The 26,936-nt window shown below is 46.6% G+C and overlaps 2 protein-coding genes across 2 annotated transcripts; one reads left to right on the top strand and one right to left on the bottom strand.

Annotated features, from left to right (window-relative positions):
• Positions 1–3,077: 3,077 nt before the first annotated feature.
• Positions 3,078–3,923, top strand: LOC142558486 (uncharacterized). The gene has a single exon (XM_075670617.1). It carries the CDS (start codon positions 3,078–3,080, stop codon positions 3,921–3,923), a length of 846 nt encoding a protein of 281 aa, XP_075526732.1.
• A 15,755-nt stretch (positions 3,924–19,678) lies between these two features.
• Positions 19,679–25,978, bottom strand: LOC142557245 (uncharacterized). Its single transcript, XM_075668949.1, has 6 exons — positions 25,730–25,978; positions 25,133–25,278; positions 23,891–23,974; positions 23,186–23,224; positions 22,440–22,490; positions 19,679–19,826 (listed from the first exon to the last, which is right to left on the bottom strand). Exons 1-6 carry the CDS (start codon positions 25,791–25,793, stop codon positions 19,797–19,799), a joined length of 414 nt encoding a protein of 137 aa, XP_075525064.1. The 5' UTR covers positions 25,794–25,978; the 3' UTR covers positions 19,679–19,796.
• Between the last annotated feature and the right edge of the window lie 958 nt (positions 25,979–26,936).

The following is a 26,936-nucleotide window of genomic DNA, read 5'->3' as shown; positions in this document are numbered from 1 at the left end:
CCAAGAGCGTGAATACTTCTCCATTTATTGCACATACCATTTCTTATTTTCACTTCTACCAAGGCCAAGAGAGTGAATACGTCTCCATATATTACACATACTATTTCTTATTTTCACTTCTACCTAGGCCAAGAGGGTGAATACTTCTCCATATAATACACACACTATTTCTTAATTTCACTTCTACGTAGGCCAAGAGCGTGACTACTTCTCCATATATTACACATACTATTTTTTTATTTACACTTCTATCTAGGCCAAGAGCGTAAATACTTCTCCATATATTACACACACTATTTCTTATTTTCACTGCTATATAGGCCAAGAGCGTGAATACTTCTCCATATATTACACACACTATTTCTTATTTTCACTGCTATATAGGCCAAGAGCGTGAATGCTTCTCCATATATTACACATACTATTTCTTATTTTCACTTCTATCTAGGCCAAGGGCGTGAATAGTTCTCTATATATTACACATACCATTTCTTATTTCCAAGCAGGTAACTAAGGGAATTTCAAATTGCGAAAACCGCAGTGGCAATCAGAGTTTCGTCGATGTACGCAACGGAATTGCATCGTCGGTGCAGCGCTAATGCGCGCTTCTATTCACCCGTGCGTTTGGTGGTGCCGCGGCTTATAGACCATGTACCGCTCGCTGGTTGCGTTTATTTTGCTTCTTCACGTGCTGCGCTCGCGTTTAGCGATATTTGTCTCTTATCAGGCCATGTGACGCACCCAGAAGCCCCGACTGGCCCTTCGTGGTTTTCATTACAGAATGCGGCTAGCCAGTTAACGCAAAACTTCGATTGCACCATAAGCTGAAATACTGAAGTAAACGTCGACACTGTTAAGGGCTGGCGCAGTTTTTCGAAATCTTGATTGCGTATCAGTGAGTGCAGTGATAGTTAAAACGCAGATGAGCAGTGCGCTTTTTGCCGGTCTGAGAACTGGCTAACCTCCCTGTCTTTCCGTCTATTTCTCTTCCTCCTCAAATATTTTTATATGATAAAGAAGCAACCATGCTGCAATTTACAATGCCTCCTGTCGTTTTATTTAGGACCAACCTTTCGTAGCATGACGTTAATCAAATACTTTTTTAAAACTATATTGCTGATTCTTCGCTATTCTAGCTAGGGCTGCTGTACAATGAAGCAGAATTATCGTGCAAAGAAGTCTGTTAAATAAACATCTAAATCGGCTAGAACTACAGCTTCGTCTTATGCCTTTACAAGGAAATTCATGCTAATTTGGACTAGCCATATTGAGGCTAAGTGTCCTTGCATCACTAGCGTGCAAAAATCATTGGGAGTAAAATAAATTTTCAAAATCATACATGATTCTGGACTAATTCTGCTGATAGCTGGTCGACTGGCCCCTGTAGAGTATTATTGAACACCTGTTGAACAGACGGATTAACTGTGTACAATGCAGTTGACCATGATGGAAGCCTGCACAAGTTGGTTCACCTTTATCAATGGTAAAGCAGCACGAAAGGCGCAGACCAATAAAAGGGCGTAAGACAAATACATCTGTGCCTCTAACATCTTCCTTGCGCGCATTTCTTTCTTGATGATTTAGCATTTCCGAAGTTCAATGGAAATTACCCTAGCGTGCATTTTTTGCGGCCTCAGTAACAATTGTACTGGCTTGTTCTACACTTCTATACCTCATTGTTCAAGCAGCTGCGAAGGCATTTTCCTGCGTTGAAAATAGTTCACCCCGCCCGAAATTCTGCAGCATTGCTTATAGAGCCTGTGTTGGAACAGTGTCCGACACTTTTACTGTTAAAAGAAAAAAAAAGAACTGTCGTACGTAAAGAAATCGTGAGAACGCAAAATGCTTCCTTGAGTCGCATGTAGCAACCATTTTTTGAAATTATATATCCTACCCAGTACATCACCGTGAGAGAGAAATAGAGGAGAGGAAAGGCAGGAAGGTCAACCAGACACGCTTCCGGTTGGCTGCCCTACACTGGTGGAAGAGTAATCAGAATGAAAAGATAGGAGATATAGAGAGCACAGTTTCGCGCGCATTTTAAGGTTCCCATTGAGTCTGCGCACGGTCTCCAGGACCTCACATCACCATGAAGGTATGAGTACCGTAACGCCTCCATGTCGCAGAAGTCTAGTGCAGCGATTCAAAATTCCCGTTTACAAACGCGGCTGCTTAAAATTTGGTTTTCTAACTTCATCTAGTGTCTGCACGTTAGAGCTTTTTGTGTGCGCATGTGATGCGGAGCAAGATTTAGTCGAAGACAGCGCTGCCTGCGTGTGTAGCTTATCCTGCGTGCTTCTTCTCTCCCTCTTCTTAATGTACAGTCAACCGCAAACGTTTACGGGACGCAGGATCTGCCAAGAAGCTGAATTCTTGCGAAGCATGGTCACACAGCCTCGAATTGAATATTCCAGCATGTGGGAGCCCTCGCCACCTACGCATTGATTCATTACATATGCAGTGTCATGCCGTAACAGTGCAGGAATTCACATTTGAAGGAGAAACCACATCCCGTAAACTTTTGCTGTTGACTGTACATCAGTACCACTGCTCATCAGCGCTGGTGCATAAAGTCTAAACTTTGACCAATAGTCTCAGTGGTGTCACGCAGCAAGTGCTGACATACAGAAATTGGCTCTGAGCCACTAACACATGTGTTGACAAAATGTTATGGCTAACTCTCCATTTAATGTCTCAATGGGTGTTAGGGTGTCTAGATAGGAAATAAAGTTTGTTCTTTACTGTACATGACGTTGCGTCCCTGATTAGTTCGGGTTTGGGTCCTGGGTTGCGGACGGGTTCAGGCGCATAGTGGCAGTGTCCGGAACTACGTGTGAACGTTCCCCACTGTGCCGATGGGTGGAGCAACATCCCTGGCAAGCCCTGGTGTGGGACAATCACGTGGACAGTGTGTTCGCGCCAATTGATGTAGTGTGGTCGCCATTTCTCCGACAAGGCTACGTTCTTTATGTGTACTATGTGCGGAATAAAGTAATTCCCAGTACATGACATTGGCGACGAGGCGGATAACCCGTGGCAGGGAAGCCCCGAGGGCATCGTGGAGCATCCAGTGAGTCATGGCTGAGCGCCAGCATGATTTTTCTGCACGTTTGGAGGAGTTTACTGGCTCCAACTGGGCATCGTGGTTCGGCCGGCTACAGTTTTTCTTCGAGGCCAACGATGTGACTCACCCTGTCAAGCAACGAGCACGCTTGCTTACACTGTGCGTTGCTCAAATTTACGACGTGGTTTGTGCGCTGCTTCAACCGAAGACGCCCGACCAAGTGAACTATGCCGAGGTCGTGGCCGCACTTCAGGCACACTACGACCCTCGTCCGTCCGAAGTCTACAGTCGTGCGATGTTCCAAAGGCGAGATCAGCTCCCAGGCAAGTCGGTAAACAACTACGTGGCCGCTCTACGCAAGTTGGCTACGAGCTGCAATTTCGGCACGCTGCCGACTGCAACAACTGCTACGGCGACGCCAGCTGAGGGAACGGCATCACCAACACAGCAGGGAGCTACGGGCTGCAATCCAACGTTTCTGCCATTAGATGTGATGTTGCGCGATCGCTTCGTGTGTGGTCTCCGCGACCAGAATCTTCAACAGCGACTGTTTGCAGAGAAGGATCTGACCTTTTGCAAGGCTTATGATTTCGATATTCGAGCGGAAAGCGCCGTCCAGCAGCAACGACAGATAAAAGCTGATCATGCGGAAGTCAGAAAGGCGGCTACGCGCGCCGGCGACAATGCTTCGATTTCCAAGACGAATTCTCACCAAGGGCACCGCTGCTGGAGTTGCGACGGTCCGCACAGCCCCAAGACGTGTAAGTTCAGCACAACTATTTGCAGTTACTGCCAGAAACAAGGGCACATTGCCAAGGCTTGTATTTCCAGAAAGAAGGCTGAGAAAAAGACGTACTAGCGTAGCATCTCCTCAGAAACTTCCCGGACTGCGCAAGTGACTAACGAAACCAAACATGAGGTTTCAACGTTGCTTGACCTCTGTGCAGTGGCAAACAGATTCAGCACCCCGACGTTTACTCTGACGCTTACAGTGCACGGCAGACCTCTGACTTTTGAGGTAGACTCTGGTGCAGCGTGCACCATGGTTAGCAGAGACACATTTCAAACCGTATGGCATGCACACCCACCCTCTCTGAGGCAGGACGACATTCAACTGCGCACCTGGTCGGGTCAGCAACTGCAGGTTGTTGGAACGGCAACAGTAATGGTTCGTCACAAGAACACAGCTTGCAAGTTACCACTTCTCGTTGTCGAGGGCACTGGATGCAGCTTGTTGGGACGCAATTGGTTTGACAAGCTGGGCATCGAGCTTCACGGCATTCACCAGACAACGTAGGAAGGCAGTTTGACCGAGTTGCTACAGAAGCATGAAGACATTTTTCGTGAAGACACCACAGGACACACGGGTACACCAGTGAATCTGGAACTGAAGGAGGGGGCAAGCCCTAAGTTTTTGAAAGCACGGCCTGTGCCCTTTGCCATGCGTGCATCAACTGAGGCACAGATTGACGAGTACGTAGAAGACGGTATTTGGGAGCCGGTCCAACACTCCGACTGGGCTACACCGCTACTATGGGTGCGGAAAAAAGATGGAACCTTGCGGGCCTGCGGTGACTACCGCTGTACAGTGAATGAAGCTGCGAAAAAGGCTTCATACCCCCTGCCCACAACAGAGGAAGTGTTTAGCACTTTGAAAGGTGGCCGGATTTTCAGCACGTTGGACTTGGTTCAAGCTTACACTCAACTTCATGTGACTCCAGCAACAGCACAGATTCTCACAGTAAACACTACAAAAGGGCTGTACAAGGTAAACAGGCTTCCATTTGGTGTTTCAGCTGCCCCAGCAATTTTCCAGCGGTTTATGGAGACTACCTTGAGCGGCTTGCCGGGAGTTTGTGTTTACCTGGACGATATCATCGTGAGTGGAGCAACAGCAAAAGAGCACAAGGACCGCCTAGCGTCAGTTCTCCAGCGGCTGGCTCAGGCAAACCAACGATTGTGCAAATCCAAGTGTCAGTTTGGTGTGGTGGAGGTTAAATTCCTGGGTCACAAGATTGATGCAGCAGGGATTCACACATCTGAGGAAAAAGTGGAAGCTATCGTGAAGGCACCAGCGCCCACAAGTAAGCAGACACTGCAGTCATTTTTAGGCATGTTGGCCTTCTATGATCGCTTTCTGGAGCACCGGGCTACAGTGGCAGCAACCCTGTATGAACTTCTGGCAAAGGATAAGACTTGGAAGTGGGAACAACGGCATCAAAAAGCGTTTGATGAGCTGAAACAGTGCTTGTTGTCGAGGACTGTCTTGTCACACTATGACGAAAACAAGCCCCTCTCGATTTCATGTGATGCTTCACCTTATGGTGTAGGTGCCGTGCTTGCTTAGCTGGACAGCCGAGGCAGAGAGGCACCGATTGCGTTTGCATCCCGGACATTGGGTGCTGCCGAACGTAACTATGCACAACTTGACCGTGAAGGACTCGCTGCAGATTTTGCAGCAACCCACTTCCACAAGTACAATGTGGGTCGAGAAGTCACGTTCGTGACTGACCAACAGCCGTTACTGGGGATTCTCAGACCACAGAAGCCGGTACCGGAAATGCTTTCGCCCCGAATGAAAAGGTGGTGCCTTAAACTGTCAGCATACAACTACGACCTCCAGTATCGTGCCGATAGTCTTCATCAGAATGCAGATGAGCTGAGTAGACTGCTTCTGCCAGACCGCATTGAAGAGCCTAACCCACCTGGAGACGTGCTCGTGTTCAAGGCGTTACCACGACCGCCGTTGACAAGTCAGGTTGTGGCTACACTAACGCAAGAGGATCCAATTCTAGCAGAGGTCTTTTCAACAGTACAGAATGGCACCGTGCAGCGTCAGAAGGGAGACAGTTTCATCCCATACCGCAGAAGAGCTACCGAACTTAGTATCCATCGAGGATGCATCAGCTGGGGCTCAAGAATTTTAATACCGGCAGGAGCACGAGAACAGGCCATTTCATTAGTTCACGCAGGCCATCGTGGAATTGTAGCCATGAAAGCTTGTGCGTGCAGTTATCTTTGGTGGCCTGGCTTGGACGCTGAGATCGAAACAACTGTCAAGTCATGTGACCAGTGCCAGCACACCCAGAGCGATCCAAAAAAGGCTCCAGTTCCAAATTGGACGCAGCCAACGACACCATGGCACACATTGCACGTGGACTTTGCAGGTCCGGTAGAAGGACATACCTTTTTGGTTGTTGTCGACGCTTTCACCAAGTGGGTAGAGGTGCGACCGGTGAACAGCCCGACATCAACAGCAGTCATTAGTGTGCTGCGCTCTTTGTTTGCCACATTTGGCATACCACGCAAGGTTGTGTCGGACAATGGGGCTGCATTTGTGTCTTCCGAGATACAAGACTTCTACCAGAGAAATGGCATTCGAAGCATAACGTCAGCCCCTTACTATTCTGCTACAAACGGGCAAGCAGAACGTTATGTTGGAGAACTGAAGAGGGCACTGGCCAGAGAACCATCCGGTTGGCTCAGTGTTCGCTAGTCACGTTTCCTGTTTCGGCAGCATACCACTGTACATCAGTCAACCGGGCTAACACCAGCTAAAGCCATGTTCGGGCGGGAGCTGCCAAACCAGTTGGGCCTCATAATTGCTTCGGAAGGACAGGAGGCTGCACAACCTGACCTACCCGAGTGTCGTCAACTCATGCAAGGAGAAGCCGTATGGGTAAAACAATTCGGCAAGGGGCCAGACTGGACAGAAGGAACTCTGGTTAAAAGGATGGGCCACAGATCTTGGCTTGTGAAATGCGCAGGAAGAATTATGAGAGGCCATCTAAACCAGCTCAGGAAGCGCACCGGCGAAGTTAAGCTGGACAGACAAGCCTCAGCAACGCTCACATGGGGCATGGACAGTAATCCAGCGGAAAGCACACCAGCTATGCTTTCTTCACGTCCATTCGAATCCGAATCGAGCATACCGAAACGACCAGCACGGATCAGACGGCAGCCTACTTGGTACAAGGCATCCTTCTAAGGGGGGAAAAGTGTTGTGTCCGTGATTAGTTCGGGTTTTGGTGCAGCCGCATAGTGGCACGGGTGCCGCATGGGTGCAGCCGCATAGTGGCAGTGTCCGGAACTATATGTGGACGTTCCCCACTGTGCTGATGGGTGGAGCCACATCCCTAGAAAGCCCTGGTGTGGGACACTCACGTGGACAGTGCGTTCGCGCCAAGTGATGTAGTGTGGTCGCCATCTCTCCGACAAGGCTACGTTCTTTGTGTGTACTATGTGCGGAATAAAGTAATTCCCAGTACATAACACGACACCTGACTTACTGAGCAATTGAGTGTGACATTGTAGGCTGTTTTGAGTGCACAATTTGTTTTCTTCGGCGAATAGTTATTTCACATAAAATTTGGTAAGCATATTTCACTACTATATGTTTTCGATATGAAGGCTTGCTAATGTTCTCTGCTCACTAATAACGTTTTTCAGACTTAACCAATGATTTATTTTATAATTTAGCATGGACAAGAAACATGGTAGGGCACAGCTATCACATGTACTATGAAAGCGTACTATACACCTGCCATTTAACTAAGTCTATGCAACTAAACTGATTGCCTTGGTGCCTCACCTCCCACTTCATTTGCGGCTTCTGAAATCAGCCTAGTCATGGTTTCATTCATTACCTCTATATGTTACCTTCGTCTTCCTGTTCCAAAGCAGCATATTCGTTTGTGAGCACCAGCCTGAAGTCGTCCGATGTTACTTTTAGTTTGTCTAGGTTGGCCTGTTTCTTCTCGACTAATCTTACCCTTTCTCTCTTCACATTTGGAAAAATTGTAGGCCTCACTAACCTATGCTTTCCGTTGCCGTACCTAACAATTCTACATCCTGCACTATGCTGGGAACGGGAGAGAGTATAAAATTATTTCATTTCTTGTTTCTCAGTGAGGGCCTTTCCCGGTCCACTTCCTCTCACTGCGCTTCTAAAAGTACCTAGGTATTCACTATTCGGAGTCAAGTTCTTCATCTCTCCTCTGGTGTTTCTAAAATCGATGCCGTAGCTGCTAAATGCTAGTTCCCCAGTATGCTTTTCTTCCACTTTTGCATTGAGGTCGCCCGTTACTACAGCATACTGTGCTTATACCTTTCTCATTTCTAATTCAACGTATTCATAAAACTGTTCTATTTCTTCCTCATCATGGCTGCAGGTTAGAGGACAGGCTTGTACTACTTATAATGTATACCTCTTATTTCGCTTTATTATGATTACTACCCTCTCAATATTGCTAAGCTAAGGTGTGTTTTACTTCAATCGACGCATCTGTGTATACAGGGTGTCCCATATAACTTGAGCCAAGAATTTGAAAATGAAAGGCGCGTCGAAATCAAATTGAACCAAACTCCTACTATTCGCAGTAGCCTATAGTAACTCAGAGATTTTTTTGTTTTCCCCATAACTAAAGAAGTAAGTTTATTTACCGAACTTTTAAATTTTTGGATGAGGACCCCAAATATGATACGCAGATTTGTACGGCACCTTCACAAACCACCGATCGAGTTGTTTTCTTTACGATACGTCTCGCGTAGACCTTTTTTCCAGGTTGCAAAGAAAGCCTGCGAAATATGAAAAAAGCCACGTGAAGGAGTGCTTGCGCAGTGGTATCATGCTGCTTTCAAGGGTGCGTTTCGTGAACAAGGTCGGCTGCATAGGATGACGGTGAAAATGCATGCTGCTGGCGGAGTGCTGCCGACGAGATAACGCCCTGCCACTTCCTCGCCGCTACTCATGATGCACCCGACTTTCTTCGCCGTTCACCGGTCACAGATCCGCTGTAAACAAAGAAAATTGATCAGAGGTAATGCCCATAAGGTTACTAGGTCTCCATAGAAAATGCATCGGGAAGCTTGTAGCAGGGGTGGGCCAACCTAAATTTGGGGGTAGGCCGACTTCAGATTTGGGGTGGGCCAATTGACCTAAATTTGGTGTTCAGACAACTTGAAATTTGACGGGGGGGGGGGGCGCAACTTGATATTTCGGAGTGGGACAACTTAAATTTCTGGGTGGGCCTACTTGAAGTTTAAGGGTGGGCCAAGCTGAAATTTAAGGCTGTGCCAATTAAATTCGGAAGTGGTCCAACATTAAATCTGGTTGTGGGCCCACTGAAATTTGGGGGCATACTTACGCATACTTAGACAACTCCAGTGGAGTCCCTGCATACTTCGTTTGGTCACTGGCAAACGTTATCACATTATTCCAACTATCGCGTGCACCATTCAGACATTAATAATTTGGAGGACCCTTAAGCTTCGCATATAAGAGTTGGTGCGCGTTAGCATTTAAAGATCCCTGACTGCTTCTCGTGTTTCCTGGCAACTGCAGCTCATGTAACCGTAATGTTTACAGAGAAACACTGGCAGCGCAAGCTATGCAGGAATTCGAGCTTTCTGGTAGGAACGCGGCGGCCTCTTGGGCAAAGTGCGAAGGCGAGCGAAGGCGATGTGCGAAGAGCGATGTGCGAAGGCAGATGTGCGAAGGCGAGCGCCATCTGGGTGATGTTTAGGTAACCGGGTGCGCCCCTTTATGAGTGGCAGAAACGCTGGAAAAGGGGTTTGAGTTTGAGTTTTTGAATAACAGAATTATGTTTTCTCGTATATTTAAATTACAGTCCAGCGCTATCATGTCTATAGGTTGTGCGTAAATCGTACTTTGCGAGTTTTTTAACGTATTTTACTTTGAGAAATTCAGTTAGTTCAATAACGTCTTTGGGCTACGTGGGCCTGCGTGCATGGGTATCTGTGGTTCAGAATGATTTTCCGCTTAAGGACGGTCAACGCTGCATGCGGGACCCTTATTGCCATCGCGTTAATATACTCGTATGTCCAGACGGGAGAAGTCTGCACAGGCTTGCATTTGTGTTTCTTGTATTTTCGCTTCAGCGTGCCATGTTAAGGTTCAACAGTCTAGGTGGACACTACTTGGCGTAAATAAAAGGTTAGAATAAGGTAACTTGCAATATATTCTAGATTAAAATGGCGAATATTAAAAGTAACCTGTGCGGTCAGTAGCAATGTGCGGGCTCGGCATGCATGCCAACCACGAAGATCGCTGTAATTGACAAGCCGTGCTTACTCGCCTTATGTGCACCACTCGAGAAACTTGACACTTTGCAATAGCGGGATGGTTCTACATTTGTACCACAGTTGAGCATTAGTAAACACGCTGTGTCTTCAGTGAATATTCACTAGTTGCGATGCACAATAAGGTCTGGATAGCGCTACTGAGCTTATATATTTGGGAGGATACACGTAAGTTTGCTTCCCAAAAGCTTGCCAGACAATTAGACCGGTACACAGGCATATATGGGACGATTTACTAGCGATTCTATTGACTAAGAGCCCATGCAGGCCCGCGCGCCGCGCGAGCTGCTGTTTTACGCCCCAGTGATACGCTCCATCTGCCGAGAGAGACGTGAGCTACGACTGACAAAATCGTCGGCGCGGCAGCCTCATTCGAATAACTTATCTGTTATTCCACCGTGGTTCAACGTTACGTTCCCTCTCGCCACCGTTCCGCGTCCTAGCCAAAATAAACATCGACAAAACGCCGCATGCGGCTGCCGCCGGCTCGTGTTCCGGGTGAGCACGTGATCTTCGCTGAGTGGGCTACGTAAAACGCGGGCAGTCGCAGCGTACCCTCGTTAACAAAATATTGCGGGGTGCGCGAGCGCGTGGCGCAAAGACCCTCCTCTTCTGCCAGCGGGGAACCCCTGGTGTCGAGACCGACGCCAGCACGCATGCGCGTACCTTCGAGACTGCAAGTGGGAATGTTTCCGTGCTTCCTCCTTGCGCGCTGCCGATATCCGAATGTAGCCGCGAGGTGCCCCTCTTGCAATTGGCGTTGTGGCGGCTTCTACGGGTACAACTATGTAAAGCGTGTTTAGAAACGCGAGCTTGCGCGCGCCGCTGCGGCCGCTTTTTGGCGAGTCACGAGCGCTGACACATGGGACCCGGTGGCGAACGTAACAAGTCATTTTTTTTTTCGGCGCTGCACCTTTTCGTGGCCAGTCTTCGTTTTTGCTTCCTTTTTACGAACGTAGCCTTCTCCCGCAGAAGAGCGTGGCAGAAAAAGCGCTCTATAGAAGGAGACAGCCAAGACGAAAATGAACTCTTGATTTCCGTTGTATGAAGAAAGTTTTGCCCGTCGAAGCCGTCACAGCGCCAAACGCAAGATGGCCACCTCGCGGCTATATTCGTATATCGCCGGCGCGCAAGGAGGAAGCGCGGAAACATGCACGATTGCAGTCTCGGAGGGACGCGCATGCGTGCAGGCGTCGCTCTCGACACCAGGGGTTCCCCGCTAGCAGGGGAGGAGGGTCGTTTTGAGTTTTGTTTCGCCAGGTTTCGCCACGCACTCGCGCACCCCGCAATATTTTGTCGGCGAGGGCACAGTTGGCGAGGTTGCTTCGGTGGCGCTGCAGCTGCACTTGTTTTCCCGCTTAGCCTCCCGGCAGTCTCCCCTACCCCTCCTTTCCACTCTGTTTCCTACCATCGCCTTAGCTCATAAGCGCGGCGGAGACGGGCGGGTCTCGAAGCTTTTGTTGACAAGGCGCAGTGTGCTGGCGCGCCACCGTCGAAGAATTCAGCTCCAGGTGCCGCATTTACCTGGTCCGGACTGCACACAGGGGCCAGTACGCGACTAAACCGCCTGGGTTACGAAGCCGAAGATGCCTTTCACGGGCCACGTGCTGACGGGATTCGACGACTTCCTGGAACGTCGACGCGTCGCTTTCGTCGACCCGCTGCCAGCGACTCGTGTCTGCAGCTCATGCGGCCTCGTGCCTTCCCAATCTCTGCTGCTGCCCTGTGGTCACGTCCTGTGCCGCATCTGCAAGGGCCAGACCCTCAAGGAAGTGCAGTGTCCTTTCGACGGCCGGGTTTGCGCGGAGACGGACGCCGTTTCGCTGAACTTCAGGCAGTCCGACCTGGAGCAGCTCCTAGTTAGTTGCATCGTCGGCGACGGCAACTGCGGTTTCGTCGGAAAGCTGTCAGAGCTGAAACATCACTTGACGCAATGCGCCCGTGATGAGGTGAATTGCGCCAGCTGCGGCCAGACGCTGGTTCGCAACGTCGCGGCCTGTCACTACCAAGAGTGTACAGGAGGAATGGTTGCACCTCAAGCTGTCAGCAAGGAGGACGTCGAAAGTATCGTTAATGGACTTGGCGAAATCAAGGCGAACCTAGAAAGGCTGCGCCTTCGGGGAGCGGGAGAGCAGTTCGACAGGCACGGCGTCGTCAACGACGCCAACTGCCTGCTTGAACGCGTGGTAAGCCTCGAGCGCGAGGTGCTATTTGTGCACGACAGAGCCAGCACCGCCCAAGAATGCTGGACGCCTCAAGTCCCGAAGGAAGTGCCGATCTCCCCCGGACCGTTCCGCGCTGCCTGCAGGCCCGGTGCGTTCGTCATTCTGCGCACGTTCGCAGACGTGCCTGCTAAGTACGACGCCGCCAAGAGCGCTGCCTATGAGGTTGTGATCCCAACCGAGGTTGGCGTTCTCGCCGGCTACAGCTTCAAGCTCGAATGCAAGCTTGCCAAAGACCAGAGAGGTGAGGTGCAGCTGTGGTTCGTGCTGTGCCTTTGCGGCGGTGCGTGGGACAGCCATTTGGAGTGGCCGTTCACGAAGAAAGTGACGGTGATCCTCACTCACCCCAGGTTTGAGAAAAGAGACGTCAGGCTGGCATTGTGCATGGAAGACCACGGTGTGGTCAAGAAGCCAATGAGTACAGCTGCCCTCAATACGGGCAGCTGTACGGAGAAAGTGACTTGGACGGACATCGAGCTGAACGGTTTCGTTGACAACAAAAACCTCTACGCCAACGTAGAATTTCAATAGCGTGCATACTGCTTTAATTGCAGATATCGAGCGGCTATGGCCCTTCACGTGTAACTGTCTGCGGAAGCGATTGATAAGCCATAAATGTTTTCGATAGCGTGACGCAATTTTCCTCACGCGAGTTCGACGCCGCAGAGGTGGCAGTAAAGATCATTGTGCACTTTCGTTACATCGGAAAATATTGTCACAATTTACTGCGGGGATAATTTTTTGCAGAGCTTATAATAATCATCGCAATTATCCCTGATGGCTTTCACCAAACGTTTCCGCCGTTGATAGTTTGATGCTTAATTTCGTAGCGAAACATTTATGTAGTTTTCTAGGTTATCTGTGCATTTTATATGCCGATATATATGCCCTTTTTGTGAATTTCCTTTTATAATTTTGTGCAGGTGTGGTGGCGCAACGGTAGTTGCATATATGGCAAATATCACAGCAGCATGTTGATTTTTTAGGTATAGGTAGTGCCCGAATCCCAAGCTATTATATGGAAGATGACATCGTGTTTGCAGACATACTGTGCGCATTATAATGCGTTTTGGATCGCCGATCTCGTGGGCTTCTTAGCGGTTTTCGCTCTCTTTCTTTTTATTCGCCGCGACTGAATCTCCTACTCTCAGTGCTCTTCCTGCATTTATGACACAGAACGCATTTGTTACCTTCAAGTCTGACTGTGCTCGTAGCATAACTAAACAAAATTCAGAGCCCTTCCAATATGTGAAGATGGAAGACTAGCGAAGCTGTTCAACTCACGACACAGAGGTGACCGAGAATATTGAATAAAGGTGCGAGAATATTGTCTTGATCTGCGCTCATCGTGGCAATATAGGTACGCACGCACTCTCGCTTATCACCTCTGTTATTAAGAGGAAACTTTAGCTCGGGTGGTTCTATATAAAAATACATGTGAAAGGAGAATTCGCTTTTCTTGTCAACCACTGCACCAAATTTCACGAGATTTGTCGCATTTAAAAGAAAAAGTTATAATCTGATTGACTGTTGGTTTCAGATTTCTTATCTGAGTCATTAATTTTGATAAAAAATTGGCAGATACCGCAAATTTTCAGGAAACGAGACTATCAAGTTTACAACTCTAACTCGGCAAGAAAATGTCACAATTCTGTAAATTGCATCTGATAGCACATCTAAAGCGGACAAATTGGATAGGTTACACATGAATCTCAAAAAATTTAATATGGAAATACAGCTTTTGCAGAACCCTCGTACGCAACGTAACAAATTCACGTAAAATATAAAATGACATACTAAATTTGTCCGCTTCCTATGATCTAGTGGATGGCGTTTGCAGAACGGCGATATCTGTTCTTGATGCAGAGCTGTTAATTCGTAAACTTCGTGCTTGTATTTCTTGCAAGCTTTCGAATTTTTCGAAATCTTTTTAACAATGTTCAGGCTGTAAATCGAAATTCCGCTTCCAACAGTTACTCGAGCTTAACTTTCTCTTTCAAATGCAACACATTTCATTGAAATCGGTCGAGGGGTTATCTCAGAAAAACGTTATTGCGTTTTACAAGTATTTGAGAAGGCCCCGTCGGCGTTGAGCCCGAGCTAAAGCTTCCTCTTGAATGCGTCCGTCAAGTAAGACAATGAATGGCTCACACCGCCTCAAACAGTGGTTCATAGCCCCTTAAACGCGGCCTCCCTATTACGACGACAGAAGCGAAATTCCGCGCTGGAGTGATGAGTGGCGAGGGAGCCAGCTGTGGAAGATGACGCTTGAGCCATAGCTGATGCTGATAGTTAATTGCACAAGGGAGCCAGCTGTGGAAGGAAACGACAAGGCCCTGCTTTTCGAGGCAAGGCCTACCGCGAAAACGCCCCGCTCGACTGAGCGGAAGTCTGGCGGCTCTCGGGAGGCGATGAGCACAACTCCTAGACAAACGGTGCAGCCAGCTCCCTGGGAACGCCGCGCTTCTCGCGACCGCTCCAAAAGCAAACCGCGCATCACAGCGCCCGGAAACAGCCCGTTGACCTAATCTTTCCTTTCCAGAACACACAGTAACAAACTCTGTCATAATGTATGCACAAATTATACAATGGAATTGTGTGAGGGTCTTCACCATCTTGATGACATAGCAGAACTCTTACACGAACTTAATCCAAAGGTACTTCGTGTTCAGGAAACGCATTTCAAAGCTACGTAGACAAATTTTATGCAATCATACACTATTTCTCGCAAAGATGGTGACGAGGCTAACACCTGTTCCGGCGGTGTAGCCATTGTTGCCAACAAGACTGCTGCTTGCCAACACTGACACCTTCGGACGTCCCTCGAGCCAGTTGCAGTGCGAGCACTTCTTTTTAATATATTTATTGCCGTCTGCTCTATCTAAATGCCTCCGAACTATTAGCTGTGCAAAAAGAGAATTCTACAGACTGATTAACCAACTTCCTGACCCGTTCCTTATTGTCGGGGACTTTAATGCTCATAAGTGTCTTTCTTGAGATTCCCGGATTGATTCGAGGGGCCGACTGATCAAAACCTTTTTTGTGACGTCTGGTGCGTGCTTTTTTAATAGGAAAGAACTTACTACTATAATTGATCGACTTACTAACGCAACACGACGTTCGTCCGCATATACCTCACTGGAAGCTTCACTCGGCTGACTGGAAGCGTCTAAGGAATTTGCTTAGTTATCACAAGATTTTATAGCGATTTTAGAGTATATGATGCTGTAGCATATTTTATGAATAAAGACATCGCGAATGTTTGCCTCCATGTGCACGAGACAGTCAGTAGTCGTCCGACCCTCTCTGAAGCCGCACTGATTAGGGTGAAGGATTTTCTTCGATTCGAGAAAATGTAAAAGACGACGATTTATCATTTTCTCGAAGAGTTTGCATAGGCAACTTGTGAGTTCTATAGGAGGGTAACTTGAAACATCGGATAGGTCTTTGCCTTGTTTCAAGACCGGTACTACGATAGCTTCTGGAGGATTCAAGGTATCCGGCAGCCCAAATCGAGTAGATAAGTGTATCGAGTGATAAGTGATAAGTATCGTCTGTGTGTAGGTTTTGATCATGTCATACATGATTTTGTAAACTCCCGGCACAGAGCTCGTACACACACTCAACGCAGCTCTAAGCTCGGCAATATTAAGAGGATAGTTGTACGTTAAATTTGGTCTGCATTTACGGTTTATAGGCTTAAGTTATACTATTCGCTTATATTTAAGGAATGATTTCAGTAGTTTATGGAGCTTCAGACTTGCACGAAGTGTATGCCAACGGCGTCGGCCTGATTTTCCAAGGTATGTCCTTGGTCATCGTTCAAAGGTAATGGATTGGTCTACTGCCAGTTTAGCCTTCTCAGCCATTCATAATTTAGAGTCCTGGGTATAGGAATTGATGCCTGTCAGGAACATCTCCCAGCTTGTTCTCCTAGCCAGCCGTCTCATGCGCCGTCCTTGTGACTCAATATGCTTAAATGCAATGCAATTTCCCGCCGTTGGATATTGGTGTAGTCTGCCCCATGCCTTATTTTGTTGCCTATGCAAACTCTTCGAGAAAATGATAAATCGTCGTCTTTTACATTTTCTCGAATCGAAGAAAATCCTTCACCCTAATCAGTGCGGCTTCAGAGAGGGTCGGACGACTACTGACTCTCTCGTGCACATGGAGGCAAACATTCGCGATGTCTTTATTCATAAGCAGTTCTTTCTCTGTTTTCTTAGACATGGATAAGGCATATGACATGACCTGGAGATATGGGATATTGCGAGACCTCTCAGAAATGAGTATTCGAGAGATTATGCTTAATGTAATTGAAGATTACTTATCACACCGTACATATCGTGGTAGTGTGGACAATGATTTTTTATAATGAAAATGAATTCCTTGCGGTTATCTGTACAGTAGAATATGTTTTATTCGGTATGGTTTCAAGTCATTGTCACACTGATCTCGGGGCCGTGCGAATGTTGGGAGAGATGGAGTCGGGAGACGCAGGCGGGCACAGCAAACAGACTTTACTTATAAGAACCCCAATATAGAACACTCTCAAAATGGAATTCAAAACTCAACTGACAAAGATAAATCTCCACACTCACTCGTTTATCCTAAATAATGTCCTTATCTTCGCCTACGTGGGTCCTTAGCGCGTTTCGCGCGAAAGTCCAGCAACCCTGACCTACGGCTGCACGCTAACAAAACAGAACGCTCTTTCTAGGTTCAGTCGTGGTACGCATTTCCAAGTCCGATGTGCGTCGGTTCTTGCTCCCAGTTGGTGGTGCTCCCGCCGACTCCGCAAGTTTTGCTTCCTTGGTATCGGCCGGCCAGCTCCTCCGTCTCGGATGCTGGCATCACGAACTATGTTGGTGACGTGTCCCTCAGGCCCGCCTGGCTAGGCCTAACACCGGGCTCCGCTGCTACCTCTCCGTTTGCCGACGAGAAGCCTCGGGGACTACCGTCCGTGCTGGTCTGCCGAAGAAGGGGGATCCAATTCCTTGAGTGCCGGGCAGCACCGTGGGAGGCTTCAGCAGGTCCAGGAAGCCTCGCTCGAACATCGCCGAGGTCGACGGCTACTCCCTGGGTCGCCAGCGCCACGGGCCCGTCCGAAGCTCCATGGGTCCCGTCGCCAGAACGAAGCTGGTGCTCCAGCCTTCTTGGCCCAGAGCCACGTCGATAATACCACCTTGGCGCCGCTGCTCCTCCGATCACACCTCGGGCCACACGCTTCGAGGGCTCGTGGCGTTCGGACGAGTCGGCGCACATCGTCCTCTTCTTCTCTTTTTGTGTCGCATACCTCTTACATATGGCAGTCATGTAACCTTGCTATTCACGAGCGACGTGTCCAGCTTGGCTTGAACAAAGTGTGTAAATGGGCAGAAGAAGACAGCTTTAAACTAAATCTTCTTAAAAGCTCCTGTGACCTTTTCACAAGAAAAAGAGGCTTATTTGCAGAGCCCAATGCAGAAGTGCGTGGCCAGCACGTACCAGTTGCCACACAGCACAAATTTTGAGGGCTCATATTAGATTCGAAACTAACCTTCGTTCCACTCTTAAAGCACCTCAAAGGGAAATGTCTAAAAACAAGGAACCTTCTTTAAAAATTTTCACATACAACATGAGGCAGCGACAGGAAGTGTCTGATGAACATGTACAAACGTCTCATACGTACACGCTTAGACTATGGGGCCATAGTGCATCAGCCTTGAAGATGTTTGACCCTGTTCTCCACCTATGTATCCGCTTGGCGACCGATGCCTTCAGGACAAGTCCTGTAGAGAGTCTCTACGTTGATGTGAATGAGCGCTCGCTTCATCTTCAGAGGTCGTACGCTAGTTTCGTATACTTTCTAAAAGTGATGGCAAACCGCGACCATCCCTCTTATATAAGCGTGGATGACGTGACATCTGCAATTCTCTTTAATAACCGACCTGCAAGTAGAGAACCATTCTCTCTGCGCATTAGAAAGCTTGCTAAGAAAATGTAAGTTCCATTTGTTCAGCAGAACTTGCTTGTCTCAGTTAAGCTACTGTCATCGTAGCAGTGGAAGCCTATAGAATACGATACATCAGTCGTAGAAGTGAAGAAACATGCGCTAGAGTCACATATTCGAATGCATTTCTTGGAAGATCAATCAAAGTACTCGTGCATAGAGCTTCTTCAGACACACAGTTTTAAAATGCTGGCGCACGGCACAACTAAGCGAATTTTTTAAATATGTTCTGCAGGTGCATCATTGTTTCAGTAAGATATATGCCATGCACCGCCATTGCCTCAAACAATACTTTTGGGATGAGATCTCGTTTAATGTAAGCTTCCTGGCGTTTTGACTTTCGAACTCTTTAGTAATTTAAATTGCAATTACACGGTCCCAGTACTTTACCACAACGTTACTCAACATCTTCTTTTGCTGCATATTTATAAACATGTACTAAGAAGTGTGCAGATGTGCGAAGTTGTGCTGTGCACGTTGCTGGCCATGATCAGCCATTTCCAGAAGCCTGTGAAATGCCTCGTGCACTTTGTGGATTTCGATACATTCAGCAGTTTGACTTTGAGAGAATTGGTGAAATTTCCGGTGTGGTCAACACCTGTGAAATTCAGCTTGGGAATATATCATGTTGTGAGCATCAGAGCATGCCGTGCTTGCTGCAGCCAGAGGGGGCCTGGGGACAACCTGTGGCTGTTGGCGGCGCTTCGTCACCAAATTTCAACGGACAGAATTCACCTTCTGTACACGCGCTGCGCGATGTTCACAGAATAACTTCCTTCGATCGCACGTGGTGGCAGATCTGCGGTCCACCACCACCTTTTCTTGCACGTATTTCTTGTCTTATTTTCTTTGCATGTGCCCTAGTTTCATATCTATAAAATAATGTCACCGTCAAGTACATGTGAGCCCCTCCGCACAGGACTAGTGGGAATGAAATGGGATGTAGTAAATTATTAGCAGCAACTTTTCAGGGAGGTGAATGGTGTAAGTAGATTTACTACTGGAATTTAGTTATCGAGTTGCCTAATCATTTCGCATCAGAGATATTCCCTAGTCTAGTTAAGTAACGTTCTGTAGGACAAGTACAGAAGAAATGGGCTCATTGCGGAAATTCAGTAATCCATGAGCTTCGTAAGATTCTGACATCATGCGAGATCAAGATTTATTCTTTTAAGGGGTCGGCTTTATAAACACCTCCCATCACCCTCTGCGGGGTCCACGGATCTAATAATAAAATCTGCTTAAGTTGATACATTCCGTGTGTGACCGTTTAGGACAACTTGACACTTCACAGATTGTTTATTTCACGATTCATTTCATGCACGATTGACCAGCTGCGACAAGGCCGAGCTGCGAATGCTTTGCTAACTACAAAGACTGGATGCGTTGCAACAGTCGTCTTCCACGTTCTTGATCCTCACGGTTGGACTCTTTCTTGAATGCAGCGCTGAAAATCAAAGGAAACTAAAGAAATACACAATGACCTGGGGTACTGTTCTTGGGTTTAAAATTAATGTTAGAGTCCTCTCAAAGACATGTGGGATGTAAGTCCAAGCTTGTTATGTTGTCAAATAGTACGTATGTGTACTCAGGTATTGTGCACTCATATGTAAAACATTTCTCGGAAAATTACAGTTACTCGTGTTTACACATGCGACTCTGTGCATGCTTATCTTCGGTGGATTCCTGGACGCATGAACTTTTAGTCCTTGATGACTGATTGAATTCTGTGGTGCATCTGATAAATTTTGGGTCAGCATTTTTCATTTACAAGCGGCGAGAAATATCTGGTGCCACCTAAAGCCGCTGACCTCACCCATTACGTCATCTCAAGAACGAAAAGTGTCCTTACAGCACTTACTCTGTAGAATCCTTCCTCAAACATTCCGTACTTTGTAGAAAACATAATCCGGTGGGTTTTTCTAATGATGAAGGAATATATGTGGTATAAGTAAGAATGGGACTGAACATATCCTCGCGAGTCGCCTTGCACATTAGTATTTTACCGAATACACAATATCGTTTTCAATACTTAGCAGGAATTTCTTACCTGAGACATTCACACTGAGGTATATCAAATTAATGCGGAACTATGTTAAAGGGGGTCTTAAATAAATTGTTGCGTCTAGCTTTTAGGAAAACTGTCACTAAAAGGATTTAGGTCATTGTGTCATAGCCTATAGAAGGCCACCATGAAGTGCGTTTCGGATACCGGGAAACGCTATAGAAGTTCATGATGCAGCGAGAAAGGCCAACTCGCCACAGAATATGTTTGTGTAAAGAATAAGTTTTTGGCAATTGAAACGTGATGAGATTGTTACTTTGTCACCAAACTCAGAAATTCTGCTTCCTCAATCTGACCGCGGTATTTAAACAAACAAAAATGTGACTTTCACTTTCGTAACTGAACCGACCCGAAAGCGAATATTCCCCCTAACGCACTTGGTCACCGGTGCTACATATACATAAAAAAGAGGAATTACTGGAATGCAGATTAAGGTGATCCAGGCGAGAACGTAGGGCCACAACGTCAAAAATAATATAAAAAGAAAACCGCAGAATCTCGTGGTCATTAAAGTAGGCTGAATAAATACGAATGAGGTTGTTGTCGCTACCTCAAAACTGCAAACATCCTACCTGAAGTTTTTTTTTTGTTTCTCCTTCTTTCAAACATTCAGCATTCTCATGCTGCCGGAAAGGTCACACTATGCTACTGAAAAAAACTCTGTAGATTTCATTCCCGCCCCACACTCCTCGTCACACGAAGTAACGGTGCGAAAATTAATGAAGCAGGGCGCCAACACGACATGTTAATGTATCTCTATTCATGATGACAACAGACATGTTCGGTTTTGTTTCAGCTCTATTGACCCTTGTTCCGTGCGCTTGTCCGTGTTGCCGGTGCCCTGTACGTGATTCAATTGTTTAACTACACTAAATTATCGTGAGAGCTTATGTTACGAGAAGGGCCCGCATATTGTGAAAGAATTGCGTCGGCAGCCATACACTGCACGCGTTCCCGCTGTTAAACGAAAGTAAAAGACGCGTTTTCTAATGCGCATGTTACAAAAAATTTGTTCTTTCGCCGAACAACATACGAGAGCGGAATAGCAACCGCCGTGGTTGCTCAGTGGCTGTGCTGTTCGGCTGATGAGCACGAGGTCGCGGGATGGAATCCCGGCCACGGCGGCCGCATTTCGATGGGGGCGAAATGCGCAAACACCCGTGTAGTTAGATTCAGGTGGAGGTTGAAGAACCACAGGTGGTCAAAATTTCCGAAGTCCTCCACTACGGCGTGCCCCCTAATCAGAAAGTGGTCGTGCCACGCAAAACCCCGTAATTTAAGTGAGAGTAGCATAGTGTCCCAGTAAACGTAATGGCATGCCCACCTTTCTTGTCTTTTTTAATGGCACATAAACTCAAATGTTAGTGTGCCAGCACGAGTCTTTACTTCCCGTGTTTCTATGTTTTTTATATTTTTTTTATTATCATTGCACACAATGGGCTGCAGTTTGCAGCAGTTGTGTAAGCTTATGTGGTACAGCTGCTTGCCATCTTGCTCACATTGCTCAGTGATGCTTGCCCATCTATATATATAAATATATAGCGAACATTATATATATATATATATATATATATATATATATATATATAGCGAACCGTACTGTGCGGAATGCGTCTTTTCTTTTTCTTTGCTTTATATTTCCCGCTCTCAGTCACAGCCTTTTCAAACGGCTAGCAGTATCGTACAGGAATAAATCAATAATAATCGAAATAAATAAAATGTGCAATAACAATATGATTGCACTGTTACGAAAAAAGTGGCACCATTTGTGAATAAACTTGAGTTTGAATACTTGAATGAGGGCGAAATGATCACCGCTGGCACTCCACAAAACATGTTCGAGTGCTGGGAGGAAGGGCAGGTTTGGACGTGATGCTCATGAGAGTGGGTCAGTATGTTAACCAACCCCGCTATTCCATGTTGCCGTCTAAACTGTAGACCACGTTTGTCACGAGGAGTAGCATAAACCAGTAATACCATATTTCAGACACTCACCCCTGCATTGTCGAACATGGTCATTTCATCGGGCGTCATACCGCTGGATGCCTGTGGGAAAATGACAAAGCTTGATTTCGATAGCAGGCTCATGGTGTCGTACTAACTCATCAACTTGTAGTTCCTGTAACGCGGTTTGTGCTTCCAGTCATTGTTTTTGAGACCAGTCGCCACGTTTCAGGTCTATTTTGGCTACAGTGAGCTATTAAGCGTTATTTACTCGGACAGACGAATACGGGGTGCTTTCTGCGTTTCGTATTTCAGTCAAAATTTTGGCAGTTATGTTTTATTATTGAAACCTTATCCTAGTTAACAAAAAAGCAGCAGTCATTTGACTTTCTTGTGGACAGTGGGTTGGAACGTGTGAATCGTAATAGACAGCTTATTGCGGTTTGCTGGTACGCACTTAAATGTAAGGAACAGAGCAAGTTGTTGTTCACTGTACCATTCCTGCGCTGTTACTTACGTTTCAAGTTGTGAATTGTTTACAGAAAACGTTAGTTGCAGTTATGTTGATTTATGCCGGGCAAGCCGTTTTGTGGTGTTAATATTTGATATAGATTGTCAAGCCGCAAAGTAATTTGAAGCAATATTTACCTTGTAATCATTCAACTATTATTAACTATTATTATTAACTATGATTTAACCATGCAATTATTTAAATATCTAAATATTTTGCAATATTTAACAATTGCAAATAATTACTCGAACGGTCTTTACAGAAGAGAATAAAACAATATACTTGCCTTGAATCTGTCGGCCCTCTCTTGAAAGCAAGCTCTTAGCTGCAATATACAAAAATACCATGCTGAAAATTCCATTCTATGTCATAGTGTTGCTGCCTGACTTTCATATTGACAATTGCTAAGTGAGTGTACTTATTTCATTCCTTCTGGGGACAGCGGCTTATCCTCGTTTAAAGCGCGGAATTCTTCGAAAGTACAATGACTGCTATAGCGCGCAGTTTTCTTATTGCGTTGACCAACCATAAAGGACATGCTTATACCGTTTTAATTACACACAACGTGCTGCCTTGGTCGTATGTTGCCATATTTTTACAAATATAACGTGAGGTATATTTGGCGCAGTCACCGGCTTCAAGAAGCATCTTTCGTCAAACTCGAACATTTCCCCCTCCGATACGTCACCAGCTGAACCACTAGACGACAAGAGTGATGCCAGAGAGCTGAACTTTTGATGCCGCAGGGAGATAGATGAGAGCCGCTGTGCACTTTTCTGACCATCAGGCATTTTTAGCTTTGGCCTGCAATCAGTGTTGACCTTGATTCGAATAGATGCGTAAGATTTCAGTTACTTCAGGACTTTGACTCAAGTCGTTCACAGCAGGCCGAGCTGGCCACAGGTCTTTTTTTAACTGTCCAGCGAAGCACATGGATCTGAACTTTTTGACAAAACTATAAGAGCTTGAGGAAAGTTCATTTGGTACTCACCGCATTGCTTCTTTCCATGCGATCGGAGATACCTATGGTCCTCGCAGCGCACTCCGTAGCCGTCGGAATGATACCTTCGGTGAACTGGGCAAAAAGAAGATACTCCTTGTTGGCGAAAAAACAAACACTTCTACGATGTTGTAAGTAAGATTCCATATCCGCAGCACTCCGCTATCGAAGCCGACAGTCACTGAAAGCGCACTGGCACGGATAAAATGATTTCAGAGCCGGTACATGGTGGAGGATGGCAGGGCCAAGGATCAGCATCCTGGCTAACAGCGCGAAATGTTCAACATTGAAACGCGTCAACAGTGTTTCACACTGTATTGTTTCCTGAGAGAAGTAATAAACAAGTATGTATGCAGTCTTTTTAACTTGTCTCTTTGTGTGCGGGAATTGTCGTGGAAAGAGGAAAGAAGTGAGTCTGCCTATATGGAACCGATGGCAGTTAAATGAAAACTTGAAACATGTTGGCGCATTTTGTCCTTGTTTGGCGCCAATTGCAATTGAAAGGGGTCTCTTGCCAGCTAGAGGACCTATAGGGCGCTCGCATTGTAAATACTGCACAGGTTTTCGCACGACAACCGCTCGAGCCACGGTTGTTTTCTGAAAACATCGCCTTAGTCACTGAATTCACTTATGCTGTTTTCTTTATGGCACCGAATTTGTGAGAAATTACTAAGCGTAACAGGAGGCGCGGAGAGGCACCTCAATTCTCGTTTTCTCATGCAGAAATCAAAGGCGCAAAGTACCGGCCTCTACCAAAGTACTATTCCGTATAGGCGCAGGTTTCGCATGATAGATTTGTCTTTAATGTAAACGTTGCTCTTAGTAAAGAGTAGTAGTTTACACTACGTGACTGGCCCTATTCGACATTCGTTGCCCCAAGTGCCAACATGTGATTGAGTGCATTTGTGCGATTCGCTATCGGCGATTATTCTGCCCGGGTCGTTGCTCTTTTAGTGTTGCCGTCGTCTTCCGATCTGATTCAAGGAGAGTTATTCGTTGTTCACTAATGGCATTGAGAATGAGGTCACCACAAGAAAAAAAAAGAACTATGCCTTCAATTATCCTTAGTGATACACTACCGACGCTCTGTGATATCACTATGTCTAGTGCCCATGTATTTGTACGCGTACTAATGCGCCTCACGCTCGACGATTTATGTTACGACTTCAGCGCTGTTAAGCGAGACAAAAAAAAAGAAATGGCAAATATTATAACGGGACAAGGCAAGCTCACCCGCTGTATTATGGCTGGGTTGATGTCTCTGGCCATAAGCAGACACTCTCGCGTGCTGTCGATACGGTCCATGAACTGCTGCGCCAGGGCCTCGTTGGGTACCAGTTGCCTCACCAGAGACTTGAGCCGGTCGATGATCACATCAACTGCGAAGCAAAACGGTTGCTGCTGAAGTGAGAACTATAGCCAAAAGAGGGTAATCAAAGAGGCGTGAAAATGAACCGTCACGTTCGTAGAAGCTCCGCCCAGAAATTACTCTACAAAAAACAATATTTACTTATTTTATTTATTACGTACACACAGCGTCACAAGTAATTACGGAGGGCAGGGTTAATACATAAACTTAGTAATATAATTTTGCAGGTACAAGGAATAGGAAAAATTAGACACCGTTCCAGACGTAGACACCAAAGAAGATATCTAATGCTTACGACGAACTCTCAAATCTCACTGCAAAGTAAAGCTTCTCACTATTTCCAAAAATAAAGGATAATTTCGCATGCATACGGACTAGGGAAAATTAGACACCGATGGAAACGTAGACACCGGAGTAAGACCCCCAAATTAACATAAAACAGCGCATCCAATCAGACTTACCGTTGGCATCAACGACGATGAATGTGAAACACAGAACAGCAGTGACGGCGAGGAATTGGCGCATCGTGTTCTTCCAAGGGTGTACCGAAAGTAACGGGGCGTTTACCGAGCAAATCCGCTGAGAGATAGACGGGGGCGGTTGTCTGATGGTTGGAGATTAAAATCGAAAAGGACTGTTACGCTTGCGACAAGCTTCCGTTATGTCTCTTGCCTGAACGCCGAATCCTACTGTGGTGCGGGCTCGCAACCCTCTGCTTTTATATTACCTGTTCGGGAAAATACGCTGCCAACGTAAGGATACAAGAAAATGTGCTTCCGCGGTGATGCGTCTTGGCACGGTAATAGAGGTTGTATCGAGGCGTAGACAATAAACGGGGCCTAGCTTGCCCTTTCATTGCGCGCCGTCGTTGTTTTGTACTGCGTACTTTGGATAAAATGTAGTCAAGCGGAGGGACCCCTCGGCTAGATTTGTGAATGCTGTAGGAGGTCCTGGGCGGGGGGTGGGGCTCAAGTACATTTGCTTCGGCGGTGGGCGTCTGAATGCCGCGCTCTTTGCGGAAGCCCACTAAGCAAATAAACTAAAACACAGCTAGGGGGGAAGTACGCGCGAATTTGAATAATGATGTGCTCTGATAATGGTAACGACTTCCTCCGTCTTTTTCACCTCATTCTGCCACTCAGCTTGTCATCGTGCATAAACGGTGGGCCTTAGCTTTCGCTTTTGTGCGCAGTTTCAATTGAGTGGGCTCCCGCTATGCGAAATTGTTCCGCTTCATGTCGAGCACAAACACTACGTGCGCATGGCATTGCTAAACCTTAAACGGGTAGTAAATAAATCGACGCATCATATAATTAAATGGCCAGCTGCACTGTTGCGTCGTTTTCTGGTGTCTCCCATTGACTAGAGGCGGATAAATAACCGCCAGATGGGACCACTAGTTCTCACCGAACGAACACATCTTGAAACATAATTCTCTTGTTCCAAGCTCTCACGTAGATCGACAACTTGAATCGCTGGAACACTCGTCTCCGCAGATCGCAATCGGCAAGCACTTGGATGAGTTTTGTGTTTTTTTCCATTACCGTGAATTTCTGTCAACTGCATATGGAATGTCACTGAAGCCAAAGTTCTTACAAAAAGACTAACTTCTGCGACGTTCCTTGCTCTATCACTGCTAATCACCACCAAGCCTTCACCTTCCTGTAA

The sequence above is a fragment of the Dermacentor variabilis genome, chromosome 9 (assembly GCF_050947875.1).
Source record: "Dermacentor variabilis isolate Ectoservices chromosome 9, ASM5094787v1, whole genome shotgun sequence".
Taxonomy (NCBI): domain Eukaryota; kingdom Metazoa; phylum Arthropoda; class Arachnida; order Ixodida; family Ixodidae; genus Dermacentor; species Dermacentor variabilis.
This window is presented reverse-complemented; position numbering and strand designations above follow the sequence as displayed.